This window comes from Wolffia australiana, chromosome 7 (assembly GCF_029677425.1).
Source record: "Wolffia australiana isolate 7733 chromosome 7, ASM2967742v1".
Taxonomy (NCBI): Eukaryota; Viridiplantae; Streptophyta; class Magnoliopsida; order Alismatales; family Araceae; genus Wolffia; species Wolffia australiana.
In genome coordinates, this window is record NC_135841.1 from 6,766,691 (window position 1) to 6,782,369 (window position 15,679).

A 15,679-nucleotide genomic window follows, 5' to 3' on the forward strand; every position below is an offset into this window, starting at 1 on the left:
CGCCGCCATGGACTCCGCCGCCGCCGCCTTCCCCGGCCATCATCATCATCATCATCACCATCATCATCCCCATCATCAGGTGTATGTCTCTCAGATGATGCAGAATCTCCACCACTTGAATGGCATCGTTCATGGGGATGCCAGGGTCGACGGGGAGAGCCAGGATGATCAGTTCATCGTCGACGACGGCTGATTCCTTCCCCTCCTCTGTATATCTCTCTCCTGCATTTCAGGAGATTAATCTCGTTATTCATCTCTGTAGCACCATGATCGAGATCTAGATCATCATTTGTCATCCTTAAATTGGGCATCACTATTATCACCATTACTATCCCTCGCTGGATCATCATCATCAATATATATATATCAAGATTATTATCTTCATCCTCGCCATCATCATCTCCCAGATTTGGTCTATCTTCCTCCATTAAATATCTGTAACTTGGGCCTTTTTACCTTCCTCCAAAGATCCCAACTGTCTGTCACCGCATCTTGATCATCATTCTCATCATCATCACAAATTTTTTTTTGTTTGCCATGCCATGGACGCCACCCAGGAAGGTCTCCAGTCAAAAAATAGTTATCTACAAGTCACAGTTTCATCGTTACCTTGAAATGATTAAAAAATCAAACTTACCCTGCAAAAAAGCCCATCTTCTCTGAGAAAAGGTTGACTGGCGAGTTCCAAAAAAGTCAAACCCGTTGACTGTCACGCGGTCATTGGATGAGGGAGATCACTGAGACAAACTCGGAGGTGGTCTTACCATGCGAACAAAGAAGCCATCTTTCTAGAAAAAAAAGCGTTGCATTGACTGTTGACTTCCATAAAGTCAAAACCCTTGACTCTAACATTGGCCACGTCACGATCACTGGATTAGGGAGAAAAACTCGGAGGTGGTCTTACCATGCCAACAAAGAAGCCATCTTTCTAGAAAAAAGGCGTTGCATTGACTGTTGACTTCCATAAAGTCAAAACAGTTGACTCTTACATGGGCCACGTCACGATCACGATTAGGGAGAAAAACTCGGAGGTGGTCTTACCATGCCAACAAAGAAGCCATCTTTCTAGAAAAAAAGGCGTTGCATTGAATGTTGACTTCCATAAAGTCAAACCCGTTGACTCTAACATGGGCCCCATCACGGTCACTGGATTAGGGAGACCAGGGAGACGAACTCGGAGGTGATCTTGCCCCTGGACCTGATGTTGATGACAAAGTGCTCGGGGTACTTCCGGAGCAGGGCGAGGAGCCCGAACCAGGGCCGGCCTCTCGCCTCCCCCGCCGGCCACTCGTCCGAACTCAGGTACCGCCGCACCTTGCCGTGGTGCCACTGGCTTCCGTACTGCCTCAGCAGCTAAAGACCAACACAGAGACGTTGACTTTCTGTTAACTTTGACGTTGACTTTAAAATTGAAAGAATTCTACTTTTAATTGGCTTTGGGGGAAGACTGACCTCTGAGTGAAGCTTCTCCATGGGCATCCACTCCCCGGGGCCGCAGAGATCGGACAGGACGTTGGCCACGGACGAGACGACGTCCTTCTCCTCCAACTGCATGAGCTGGTGGTTGTCCGCGTCTCGGTCAACCCTTGACCTTGACTCTGACTTCTTCTCTGCAGGCCGGTAGCATTATGAGGGGTAGCCAAATGGATGTCAAACCAATGTAAAAGGATAGTTGTGGACTCTGATGAGATTGGTTAGTACCCTTGATCAGGCCAAACATTGTAAAAATGGATTCACTCGCAACTCAAATATAGTGACATAAGTCAAGATATTCTTATTTAAAAAAGGTACCAAATGAAATAAATTGTGGGGTCTGATGAGCTTGGGTTGTTCCTTTATTTTGGCCAAATACGGTGGAGAATGACTTTGCTAGTAACTTGAGCGTGGAGAAAGAAGTCCAGAACTTTTATTAAAAAAGGGTAATGAAATTTGTGGACTTTGATGAGCTCGGGTAGTTCTCATATTTGAGCGAACTATTCAGAAAAATGTTTTTGTTTGCAACTCTAATACATTCAAAGAAGTCCAGATGATTAATTTAAATAAAGGAAGTAAAAGGAAAAGCCGCTGGACAGAATAAGAGCAAGAGCTCTAAATTAGCATTAGATTCAACGAGGTCTGACATTGATTAAGTACAGCCGGTTTAATAAGACCCGGCTATTTGAGCACATAAGATGGCTCGAGGAGATGAACCCAAGTTTTACCTGCGCGGTATTTTCATCATTTTAGATTGGTGGGGGCATTTGGTTCTTCCCACCAGGTGGTGAATGACGACATTACCCCCGGTAAGGGTCTTAGGATCGTATCACCGTCTTCACTAGAACCTTTTGTTTCGGTGATGGGGGGCTGTTGGAAGCTACATAACACAGCGTGGATTGGAGAAAAAGAATGGGCTTTGCACATGACAGAGGAAATCAAGAATGGAATATTAGAAAAATAATCAGTTCGGTTGGATGAAGTTGCCACTGTAAGATGAACACTTTCAATCCATGATCAGGAGTAATGAATTTCATTATTATTTTTTAAATATGCAGTCTTGAGCACCATGTTGACCATATGTTCCTAGATTCCATAATTTGATCGAAACTAACCAGAAAAAGGAAAAATATTTGTTCTAAATGGAAAAGAAAAAAAGAGAACAACCTCGAACCAGAAAACAAGCTTCAAAGCTCAACTTGAGAGGATTCTTCTACCTTCCTCGGATACTAATCTTCGATTGAAAGCTGTACCTAGTGTTTAATATTTTTTTTTAAGAGAAAAAATGTAAACACTGACATTGCAAAACTGAGAGGTACAAAGAGTATTTTTGAAGGTTTTGATTAGCAGACAAAGCCCAATAAATAAACTGACCTAATAAACCAAAAACTTAATTCAAGAGCTTTGAAAACGATGGCCATTATCATTCCTATTCGTTTTTTATTTGCATCTACAATAAAGTCCTTTCAAAAAACAATCTGCGCCCAAAAACCAGAAAAAAGAAAAGAAAAGGACGAGAAACCTTTCAACAAGAGCTATCCAGTGGATACCAGAAGAAAAAAAAAAGAGAACAGATTTTGCAATTTTCTAGAGGCATTCTGGTACCCAGTTAAGAATTTAATGATTAAAATGATGATAAAGAAAAGCTAAAAGAATCAATCTCACCGTATTGCCCCGATGGACCAGACTTGCTAACAGAATAGTTACCAAATCCATCCGTCTTCCCATCTCCAGAGCCTCTCCTGTGCTTCTTAGCAACCCCAGCAGGCATCATAGCCCCAATTTCATCATCTTCGTCATCATCATCATCATCCCTGGAGTCAATCCCCTCCCCAATTCCATTCTTATCGCCATACCCAGACTTTTTATAATCCGGCACGGCCAGCCTGGCCCGCCCCTTCTTCACAAACATCCCGGCGGAGGCCGAAGGCGGCGCCGCCGCCGCCGGCATGAGCATCTGCCGTGGAACGCCGCCGACGTGCCGAGATAACACGCCGCCGCCAAGGATTGATCGCAGGGGCAGAAGAAAGTAGAACTTCTTGTCGCCGATTTGAAGGAGATCTTGAGAATCGAGCTTGACGGGGGCGTTTCCGGGTAGATGAAGGACTCCCTCGACGAGGCAGCCGTTCTTGCCGAGGACTTCTAGGGCAAAGCGACGACGGGGGAAATCGTAGAAGATGCGAGCGTGCACGCGGGAGATGTTCATCCCGCCCCCGAGGCTGGCGAGATCGACGTCTACGGTGGATTTTTTGCTGTTGCGGCCGAGAAGGATGGAGTAGGTCTGCATGTAGTACTCGAAGTCCTCGCCTTGGAGCTTGGCGAAGCCTGCCTCCACCTCGCCGCCCCCGCCGGCGGCCACCATGACTGCGATCTCGGAGGTTAGAGGGAGAGAGATGAATGGAAATGAAGAAGGAATGCACTAAGGCATGAATATATATACATATTACTATTTTTTAAGTAGAGTAAAATTATTGTAAAAATCTCAAAACAAATGGCTGATTCATATTGTACTTTGATTATGACATGAGTTCCTAGCCAAAATATTCAAATAAATTCTAGTGAAGATGTATCAAGAAGTCTACCAAGTTAGTCGTGTGATCAAGATGGGATCATCGGCCCTCTATACAATAAGAGCTTATCTCAATGAAGAAGATGTATTTAAATCACTGGTGGGGATATTAGAAACATAGACAGCATAGTCTCCTGTGATTTATGCTATATAATTAGTACCGACTAAAATGAATGATTTGGGTTTCACTGTTAACCATGACCTAACTTAGTCGGGAATAAAAGACTTTTAACAAATTGTAACAACCTCGACAAAACCAAGAAACGAATCACCGGTGTACGCATTGTATCCGTCATTTCTTGGATCCTAAAGCAAGACAATTGAATCACTATTGTGTGGAGCCTCTAGACATATACACACGATCCTCAGCATTTTGAATCTCCTCCTCCACTTACCATCATTATGACGTTCAGATCGCATCAGGAAAGGGAAGTAGCCATGGGGAGAGGGGAGAAGAAGTGGAAAGCCCCTGAAAAATTCTGGCCTGGGTGAATTTCGTCCAAGGTCCTCCCCTATTTGTACTAAGTAGGTATTTTTCATTAAAAAACCCCAAACTTAAGTATAACTTCTGACGTCCAAAGACCATTTGCATGTGACTGACCCTCGAGGTCCATGTATCAATCTAGTTAATGACTCCGGCATCCCAATAATCTTTATTGGCCTTCCAAATTAATTAATTATATCATCTTATAGATTAACTAATTTCGGATCGATTTAACCCAATTGATAGGTTTGAATCTCTAACAAGTGAGGTGCCAAGCTACAACCATGCTCTAGAAGATACAAAGGAGTGTGTATTGACTCATTCATTCAACTTGCTCGTCGTCTCTTGTGTTTGTATAGTCCATCATCTACTTGACACTCCTAAGATGACTTAGGGTATGGTCAACTGTCAAATCCTAATCGGTCATCTGAGTTAGTACTGATACCTTCAGAAATCATCTCCAAACTCTTCTCCAATATTTCTCTGATCCTCTGTCCTCTCTCATTGGGGTGGGCTATTTTAAGTAACATCTACCCATCTGTCCTCTATCATTTTTCCTTAACCCGAAAGTTCTCATTTTGATGCCACACACATTTCTGTGCTCTTTCCTACCTATAGGTACCCATGTTTGAATTTAACCTCACCACACATGTATTCTTTTGGTACACTCTTGATATTCTGTGCTAAAAATTGGATGAGAATAATGATTGATATTAAATTTCAGATGGAAGAGATATATTGGGGATTTCTAGACATTTAATACTACACAAAGTGAGAAACTATGTGTATAAGAGATATGAGGGCCACTTTTCTTGAGAGAGTGAGATCTTTTCATGGTGATAGTACTATACCTAGAGAGAAGTAAGCTTCCCTCCTCATGGCCACTAGCTCTTCCCAACGATACAAAGGACTTGATCATTAATGCTTTAGTATTTTATGAGATGTTTATACTTAGAAATCTGATCGATGCTCATAACACTTCATACTCGAGTCTTTTTGTTTCGAAGGATGGATGGACTTCTCGAAGGAGAACATGAGACACAGTGCTTAGGGACTAGCAATGAACCAAGTTGGGGGGTGTTGATAATATGATAAATGCATAGTTATTTTCATACAGTGTTAATTATTTGGGTCTTATTAATCTTAAATTTATCATGTTATTATCTAGATTAATTTAATATTTATGCCTCATCTATAAATTCTAGTTTCTGCAAATTATTTTTATTTTTAACTAAACTCCTCGACTTATTTGAAGTCAAGCAGTTTTACTACTGATGAGTGTCTTATAGTTCCCCTTGTGCACAAATTTACAGGAAGTAGTAGATACAACTCTTAAGAGCTGGAGAATTTTTGGGAGCTCATTAAGTCTACTAATGGATTTGAAATGATCAAATTATGTTGTGGGCCTCCAAAAGAGCAATTAAAAGGAGATGGGTCATGACCTGACCTACCTATTTGGCCCTCAAATACCTTAAAAAACAAAGAAGCTGAAAATTATAAGGCAAAGCTCTCAACCAATGGAGAAAAAAGAGGCAAAATGGAAAGGAAAGAGAATAGAAAATGCCAAAAGTGGTATTTAGTAATTATTCCTATATTTAAATGCTCTTTTCCTCCCTCATTTTCTCTTATTCTGGACATACTCTAGCAAGTGGCTGGCCAGTAAGACAAGGCATTTTCAGAATCCAGGTTGCTCAACCTACTTGATGTAAGTTTGTTGAAGTTTTCATTCAATCTCATCTCTTGTTTGCATTGAAAAATGCCTCATCCTGGCAAAATATAAAGATCCAAGCTTGAGAGGAAACATAGAGCTCAATAGACTTGATTGATCTTTTAGGAACCTAAATTTCTGTTTTGACCATTCTCTATCCATTTTCTGTTTGAATATATCACTTTCTCACTATTAACATCTGTTTTCCCTACTTTCTCTCTTTAATATTCAGTTTCTCTCAATATACCTTTATCCATATCTCTAATTTGTTCCCCCAAAATTTCATAAAAAAATCCCACAATTTTCTCTTTCAAATTTCACTTCAAACTCCTTCTACACCATTTCTGGACTTTCTGTCTCTATCTCTTCATTTCGACCATTTTCTCTCTCTAGACCCAATCTTATGTCTCTCTAGAACATCCCTCATATCTCCCTTTTTTTCCTCATGAAAATAACAAAAAATCATTTTTTAATACTTTTAAAGCCAAATTTCCCATTGTCGCCGCTGCTGTGCATTGCACGTCAGTGCGTGGGCGGTAGGCGTGCCTTCCACCCGCCGGTCGTGCGCACGCACAACTGCACACCCTCTGGGATGAAGGGCACTCCCTTCAGGACTTAGCTGAATTTTAGGCTAAGTCTGAAAGCGCCCCGAACCAGGTTGAAGTGGGTCAAATTCCCTAATTTTAATTTAATTGTTTTTTGTGTTTAAAAATCGTAAAAAAAATTCATAAAAAACTCTGAAATTGATATAATCAATTTCTAGTGATATTAAAATTTTTAAAATTCAAAAAACTCTAATTATCATATTTGTTATTTCTTGTAATTTTTTGTGTGAATTTAATTCTAGAAAAATATAAAAATATTTATTTTCTATTTATGGTGTTAATTAAAATTAGGAAAATTACTATAAAATAACTTTAGTGTTTTTCCTTTGTAATTATGCTTCAATTTAAATCATAGAAAATTTTATAAATTAAGTAAAAATCTGAAAAAATCTCAGAGATTTTATTTCTCACTTTTAAACTCATTTCTTTCACTCCAACCTTAAGAAAAATTCTAAAATTAAATTTCTGCCTCCCTGTGGATTGACCCCTTACTTGCCCTATATTGACTATGGAGTCTTTAATTGTAAATTCTCATTAATATTTTTGGTTAAGTCTGGATTAAAACAATCACATTAAACCCATTGATTTGGACTTATCAAGGATATGCAATTTTTTGGGTTGATTTCATACACTCTTGAGTGCAACGTCTTACTTTAATTGTGGCATATTCCATTTATATTGAAACATGGCAATTTTCAATTAAAATATTGTGGATATTCATGTCAGTATGTAAGTTTCAAAACATCAATTTAATTAAATTTGAGAGCTGTGGCTCAATCCCTCAACACACAGGCTTGGAATATTAAACAAAAATATTCAAACATTAATTACATCGTTTTGCATGGAGTTGTATTCTCGATCAGCTTTGGTTACTGAGGACATCATGACACATTCATAAAAATAAGATTCAAGGACAATATGGCCAGGACACACGAGTTTGTTTGTTTCATAAAAAACTAGAGCTTATTTTTAATATAATAGTCACTCACTATCAAAATTATCAATAATTAAATACATACATTTTTGTTTATTATTTCTCATTTATTTTAGATGAGGATAAAAACAAAATTTCCCTATTCCAACCAATGTTATATATACTAACGCTAGTATTTGAGCTCAAATTTTGATAACATAGTTAATAAGTAATTGACTAAAAAAATTAGAATGACCAGTAATCCATTCCATAATTGTGATAATGTCAATTTTAGCGGTTTTAAGTCATCGTTGGTAATTGAGATTATTCAATAAAATTATATTTAAACGTACTTAAGAATACTTAGCTAGTGATGAGTACAGATTGTCTCCAGAGGAAACAATGATTAAGGAATTAACTTCTTATTATAGTGATGGTCAATTGATAATCTCAATTTTAGGGTTAAAATTCGTCATTGGTGATTGAGATTATTCAATAAAAAATATATTTGCCCGTACTTAAAAATACTTAGTTAGTGGTGAGTACGGATCGTCTACATAGGGAACGATGATTAAGGAATTACTTTCTTATACCAGTGATGATTGATGAGAGGATTGGTGAAAACACGATTCAAGGAAGTGAGCTAGTGAAATTGATAAAACGTGTGTAATTATAAGCTAATTTAACTTAAAGAAACGGGAATTATTATGATCGATATGACGATGAATGACGGTATGAACGAAGATAGTGATTGGATGTGAAGTGGCGTGGTGGAGAGGATGGAGAGACGAGAGAATGGAGTAAAATGAGGGTGCAATAACGATGATAAACACTAATTATGGTAACTGTAGTGATGAGAAAGAGACAACGTAAGGCGAAGACACTTACCTTATATCCTTACGTTCCGCCAGGATCACGGTGATTTACAAGTGCCGGTAAGCTCCCCCTCTTCTCCAATGCTTCTTCCCACACACTCAGCACAACAAGAAACCTCTTGATGGATCTCAAAACTCATTATCTTTCAATCAGCCTACACAAGTAGGACGCAAGTTCAAGATGAATTTTACAATGATCCAGGCCTATATTTATATATCAGAGGTTATGGATAGAAAGAGGAGGGGGAGACGAAACAACACTGAAAATTTCAGCTAAATCGGAGTTGTAGATCAAAAGTTATGGCCGTTTGAAGTTGGAGCAATCCTAGCCATTGATATTCTCTCCCTCCTCATCATCATCCTCGCCTATCCAGAAGCCAAATCGCCTCATCTTCCGCACTTTTTTGTCTTCCGCACGCGTTTGTCTTTTTTCCGTGCATGTGCTCCTAGGAGGAAGAAAAGGACAAAGAAAGAGAAAAGAAAGAACATTTTAAAAATGAGTTACTTTTCGGGGATGACGTGGCAGCGCGTCAACGCGCGCCACATCATCCTCTCTCTCCTTTCTTCTTCTTTTCTTCTTTTTATTTTATTTTTTATTTTTTTACTTTTTTAATCGCATGGATGCGATTGCGCCACGTCACCCCTGCGCAAACCAAAATAAAAGGCTCATTGAATAACGCAGCAATCATCGCTTCGCGAATCGCGAAGCAATGACTGCCTTGTTAATGATTGGCTGCCGCCAATCATTTACTCAACTAATGATTGGCTGGCGCCAGTCATCATAAAATGACTTAATTCATCGCCATTCGACAAATCGAACGGGGACACGTGGTAGCGCGAACTAAAATTAAAAAAAACTTAAAAAAACATTTAAAAATTCATATAAAATAAAATAAGAGTCCAAAAAATACAAATAAATATATATTTTGACTCAGAAAAATCATATATTTTCAGCTATAATGTTGAAAAATTCCATAAAAATCATATTCTGTCTCAAAAATTATATTTTTATAGAATCTATTGTTAGAAAAATCCCAAAAAATGTAGAAAGTTCAAAAAATCATTCTAAAAATATATTTAATCCTTTTAAGCTTGATACCATAAAAATATGAGTTATTTAATGCAAATAAACATGTAAATACGATCATATAAGGTACTAAAAATGCATGTTATCATCAACGCGAGAAGGGATGAAGATGGGAGTAGAATTCATCAGCTATCGAGTAGAAGGGCGTAATAATTATATTTTAATTTTACTTAGTAAAGAGTAGGTGAACTAGAAGTTTGTGTAATGATATGTGGATGAGATAGATAACGTGAAGGGCACGATGGTGGTCGAGTGTGTGGATGATGGTAGTGTTTGAATGTATCATGGGATGATGGTGAGGATAGAGAGATGAGGTAAGATGATATAAAGAAGTAAAATGCGAGTGAAAATATGATGAAAAAACCTAATTAAGCAAACTATGATGTTGGGAAAAGAAACAACGTAAGGCAAAGATACTTACCTTAGATCCTTGCAATCCACCAGGATCACAATGATTTGTGACTTCAGGTAAACTCCCCCACTTCTCTAATGCTTCTCCCAACACACCCATGACACCAAGAACACACTTGATGGATCTCAAAACTCACTATCTTTCAATCAGCCCACACAAGTAGAAAGCAAGTTTAAGATGAATTTCACAGTGATCCAGGCCTTTATTTATAGATTGTATGGATGGAAAGAGGAGGGGAAGAAGAAGCAGTGCTGAAAATTTCAGCTCAATCGGAGTTGTAGCTCAAAAGATTTGGCCATTAGAAGTTGTAGCAATCCTATCCCTTGATTTTTCTCTCTCCTCATTATCCGCTTCCATTTTTGGTTAAACAGTCACGTCGTTTCAAATTTCCGTGTCCCCTCACCTCCCACACTTGCATTTATTTTCTTCCATGCTCGGATTTCTCATCTTCCACACCACGTGTACCTATCTTTGAAGAAGACAAAAAGACAAAATAAAGAAAAAACAAAACAAAAAGGGATTTCTTCTTGCAGTTGATGTGGCGGCGCGTAAGCGCGCGCCACATCATAATGTGTCTTTTTTTATTCCTTTCAATGATCGTCATGCGAGCCACACGTCTAGTTAAGCAGGCCACGTGTACACGTGGCCTCGCGTGGTTGGGCCACGTCGCTTGATGCTATACCAAGAAAAAAAGAAAAACAAAAGTAAAAGGTGATTTTTTGTTTTTTTCTCCTTCGGTCCACTTGCACATTTATTGCAAAAAAATACCTTCTTTTTTTTATTGGTCCACGTCGCCCTGCGCCATAGAAATTGAACTTCAATGTGTCAGAAATAAATGCAATCATCGCTTGGCGAATTGCGAAGCGATGATTGTATGGCTAAATGATTGGTTGGCACCAATCATTAACTAATTTAATGACTGGTTGTCACCAATCATCAGCGATCACTATGATTCGTCGCCATTCGACATATCGATCAGCGACACATGGCCAGCCTCTAGATGTATCCACTCAATCCTTGGCATATCAAATTTCCTCCTTCACCACGATGAGTCTTGTTCACGCTCCATTATCATTGTTACACCAACCTGATTGCATAGTGAATGGAGAGAAGGCAAGGCAAGAAGGGAGAAGAATGGGAAGAGTCATGAACAATTTATGGCCTAGGTGAAGTTTTTTACTAGACCTTCCTCAATTTATGCTAAGTGGATATTTTCAGCAAACCCCCAAACTTAAAGTATCATTTCTCATGTCTAAAAGGCCATTTGTGTGTGACCCTCAAGGCCCATCTATCAATTTAGATAACGACTCCCACAGCCAAATAATCTTTATTGGCCTTTCAAACTAATAAACTATATTATCATATCAAATTAGTTAATGACAAATCAATTTAACCGAATCAATAGGAGGGTCTTTAGCTTAGTGCCAAGCTACACCTTGTGCCTTAAAAGATACAAATGAGTGTTTTTTGACTCCCTTGGGGAGCTTGCCTGTCATCGATTACCGTGTATGTATAGTCCATCATCCGCTTGATGCTTGATCGAGGCACATTGTATATTTAAATTTAGTGACATTGTAATTACAACTTGCCTAAATGAAATGAATATGGTAAAAGATAAAAAAATCACTCAAATGTATAATAAGAGAAAGGTCGGCTCCACAGAGACTGGCCTTTAGATGTGAATTTAATAATTGAGTTGTATTTAAGGATGAGTAATAATAGAAACTAATATAAATAATATTGTGGAAGATAAGTGATTAGTCGTTAGAGGATAGTATCTAATGGACAAGAGGATTTAAGATAATACTCAATAATAATAAATAGTAATTGATAATAACTAGAGATCATACTGTAGCACTAATATCTTTTTGTAGATACTAGAGATAATACAGAAGTAGGATATTGGATGTTATAGTTAGGTAGCGGAAGTAATAGAGAAGACTAATAAGATAGGAACCATAGTAAAATACTATGAATAGGAACTAAAATACTATGAATAGGAACTAGGAGGTTATTTATTTAATTATTAGTAAGATATATGGACATTAGGAAGTGGATATAATGATAATGGGTACTCAGATTTTAGTTAGATATTGAATAAGGTGATATGATAATAATATGTAAGAAGTTACTTGTTAGGAGTCTTTGCTTTAATGAGAGGTAGGAAGATGACTGAAGGAGGAAGTGTTACTCATGATGATGAAGTACGGAGTTATATATTTATTAAGATGTATATTAATGGGATAGCAAAATTCTTATTTATCCTAAGGGTTTAAGTTTAAGGGAGTAGGACAGGAGAGTCGGGATTGTCTAGTTTATAATTAATTACCTGGATAGATGTATATAACGATTAGAGAAAATAAAGAGACTAATAAGAGTATTAAGAATGATTATATATGATAAATAGGTCGATTATAATAGTAGATTATCACTTATATAGGTGACGTATTTATCGTACATTTATATATGTTTTATGTATTTTTTTGTCAACTCCTTGCAGGTCTTCGACAGAATGCCCTGAAGAGGCTGAAATATGGGAATGGGTTTACTATGTATTTTTAATATATATATATATGTATGTATATATATTTATAATTTTTATAAGGAAATATTGATAAAGAATTTAGATAATTGATGAATTTTCTTGAAATTCCAAAATGAGGTGTTCGATGAAATTCCAAAACGAAACTGATTCATAAAAATCTAGTGAAATCTAGCTTCTGTTCTATTCAAATAAAAATTAATAAACTCAATGGTGTTCGTCAACTAAATTTCTAACAGATTGAGTAGAGATCTTACTTGATTCACCTTGATTCAATGAGCAAAGGGTGGGTGCGACGGTCGCTGCCGCCTAACCTCGGTGTGCATTCTATGCCGCCATTCTGGCACAAATCATCGTCTCTCTAGACTCTCGTTGGTGCCATCCTGAGTGGTTGGAGTCATTGGAGAGGTGTCACTCTCCTCCGGTTGCTTGTTTTCTGCTTGAAGGGTCTCCAGCCATTCTTCTTCTCCTGCAATAAGATAGGCATTTAGCCCTCAAGTTCTCCCTTTAAGGGGTCGAGAGATGTTCTCTCCACCCTCCAAAGGATCAGACTTGAACCAATGGTTCTCCAGGGGCTGGTGGATTAGTATGTGGTCCCCTCATTGTCGGTCGACAAGGACATTGGTTGGGGGGTGGAGAAGGATGGGATTACCCCCCGGTCATCTGATCCCCTTTTCAATGGGTTCATTGGCCGTTGACCCATTCTTACGTTGTACCCCTTTTTCACGTTAGCACCCTATCAGTTGCCTCATAAGCCACCCCTTCAGCTCTGATTTTCTCTACACTTGGCCCCACTATCCACAATAAGCCACATCCAATCAGAAAGCTAGAAAAACAAAAATTGATTAAATATTACAAACATATCTCACCGTCCAATCTTCCTTTAGAAGATCAGACAGTTGAGATCATGTTCCTTCACTTAAAACATCCCGAAATGACACGGGCTTTGGGCCAGCCTGGCTTGAAGCCTTATCACAATTTCCTCTTTTGTTTCTTAAGATCCCGTCCCATTGGGCAACAACCACTTTGTTGCTTCTTGGCATGGCCTGACGTGGAGTTGAAACTTAAAAGGCATCATTGATCTCATATTGGAGAAATAAAAAATAAATCTTACTATATGAGCACCATGTACCTTTTATATCTGAAATTACTTAACATCTCTCGAGTACGCACGCAAACCTCTCTATGAGCCTGTTGTGGGCCTCTACGTGGACTTCTGTGTTGGCCTATGTGTGCTAGTGGTTGTGGCTCCTTGTGCAGCGATGCTCGCCTGTTGCTGGTTAGCTTGAGTATTGTGTGCTCACTAGCAGGTGGCAGGCTTGAGTGCCGCGAACTTCTCCTTCAGCAGGCCACTTAAAAGCCCTGTTTGCTGACTTTCTTTTCCTCTCTTTTTTCCTTATTGAATGCACTTAAAGCTTAATGCCATAGTAATTCGAAAACAGTTTATAAATGAGATTAAAAAGGGCCTTCAAGCACTAGATAGAATCTTAGTGAGAGGACATGGTCATGTTGAAAATGTTCAAGAATTAATGAATGGAAGGAGAATTTATAGTAAAAATAAAAGTAAAATTAATGAAATTCTGCATATAATGATTCCAAGATGTGTATATTTCAATCATAAAAATCACTTTATCAATGCTCCAAGAATGTCATAGGGTATGGTTAAACATCAAACCATAATCAATCATCCAAGTTAGTAATAATGCATTCACAAATTAGTAGAAAAACTCTTCTTTAATATTCCACTATCTTGGACAAGGACTTTATTGCATCGTCTTCTTAGACATGTCTGCTATTATATTGACGATGGATGGTCCTATCTTGACCAAGCAATCATCTTTGTGAACTTCATGCTTCATTCGAACTAAGGCTGTTTGGAATTCCATGATTAGGAATTCTTATGTCATATACAGAGTACAACCCTTTGTCTACAAGGGGTCTCTGGTGTGTCAAGTTAAAGAACCACTTACACAATCGTGATGTGAATCAGAACTAACTCATAGTTTGGTCAAATATCATTCATGGATTTCTATGGATCACTTCAGTGAACTTATCTACTACATAACACCCACTATCTTTCCTTAGCGTCTCCTCATCAATGGCTATAGGCCTTCTGATATTCACACATAACATGATACTTTTCATAGTAATTTGATGCAACTTATGTCTTTACTCTCATGGAAATTATCATAAATACATGGTATTGAGGTTTAAAATGATTTATCACATTTTTTTAATGAAGCTCTAGATTTTATATATTTTTTGCTATTTTAACATAATTTATTGACATAAATTTCATAGAGAAAATAGTTTTATATTCAAAAAATAGTTTTACATTGAACTAAAATATTCTAATGGTTCATTATATTTTTAGAATCTTATTCTGATTCCTTGGATTGTTTTGGTATTATTATGGAATTTTATGACATTAAATTGATAAGGACAATAATTTTATATTATAAGTGATAAAATAAACATTTAAATTGATTTCAATACTTTTAATAAATTTTTTAATCTTTGAAGTCTAGGAATTGTGTACCACGTTGGCAATATACCACACAAATAAGAGGAGAGGAAATTAGAGGAGAGAGTAAATCAGAGGAAAGAGAAAATCTGACGTCGGATGTCATCACGGATGTCGTCTAGTCGGGTATCGAGACGATGCTCTAATACCTAGATGATGTCTGACATCGTTGAAGACGTTGTGTGACAAATAATTCCCCTAGAGAATGTAACTACGTGAATGCGATGAAGCCTAGGCGGATGTATGTGCAAGCCCCGACTCGTGGGGATTTGCCAAGCTCTGAGTTTTGGGGTGGGCGACCGATGACGGTGATGGTGACCTTCTGACCCTCGTCAGAGCGACGGCGGTGACTACGACATTGAACAGAATAATTCCGTGGATGCTCACACGTAACAGACGAGCTCGACCCGTACCTAAGAGTTCACTCGATACATAGTTTTCAAGATACAATCTCTCACCTATTCTAACCCGAGTGCGGTGGAGTGCA

The 15,679-nt window shown here is 38.1% G+C and overlaps 1 protein-coding gene across 2 annotated transcripts; it reads right to left on the bottom strand.

The window, feature by feature from the left end:
- Nucleotides 1–1,043: 1,043 nt before the first annotated feature.
- FHA2 (SMAD/FHA domain-containing protein) lies at nucleotides 1,044–3,887 on the bottom strand. Of its 2 annotated transcripts, none has more exons than XM_078577808.1 (3): nucleotides 3,139–3,885; nucleotides 1,453–1,610; nucleotides 1,044–1,353 (listed from the first exon to the last, which is right to left on the bottom strand). In XM_078577808.1, exons 1-3 carry the CDS (start codon nucleotides 3,833–3,835, stop codon nucleotides 1,144–1,146), a joined length of 1,065 nt encoding a protein of 354 aa, XP_078433934.1. In that variant the 5' UTR covers nucleotides 3,836–3,885; the 3' UTR covers nucleotides 1,044–1,143. The 2 variants fall into 2 exon arrangements, with proteins under 2 accessions (XP_078433934.1, XP_078433935.1); XM_078577809.1 differs by lacking the exon at nucleotides 1,044–1,353 and adding an exon at nucleotides 2,202–2,390 and having other exon boundaries at nucleotides 1,473–1,610; nucleotides 3,139–3,887.
- Between the last annotated feature and the right edge of the window lie 11,792 nt (nucleotides 3,888–15,679).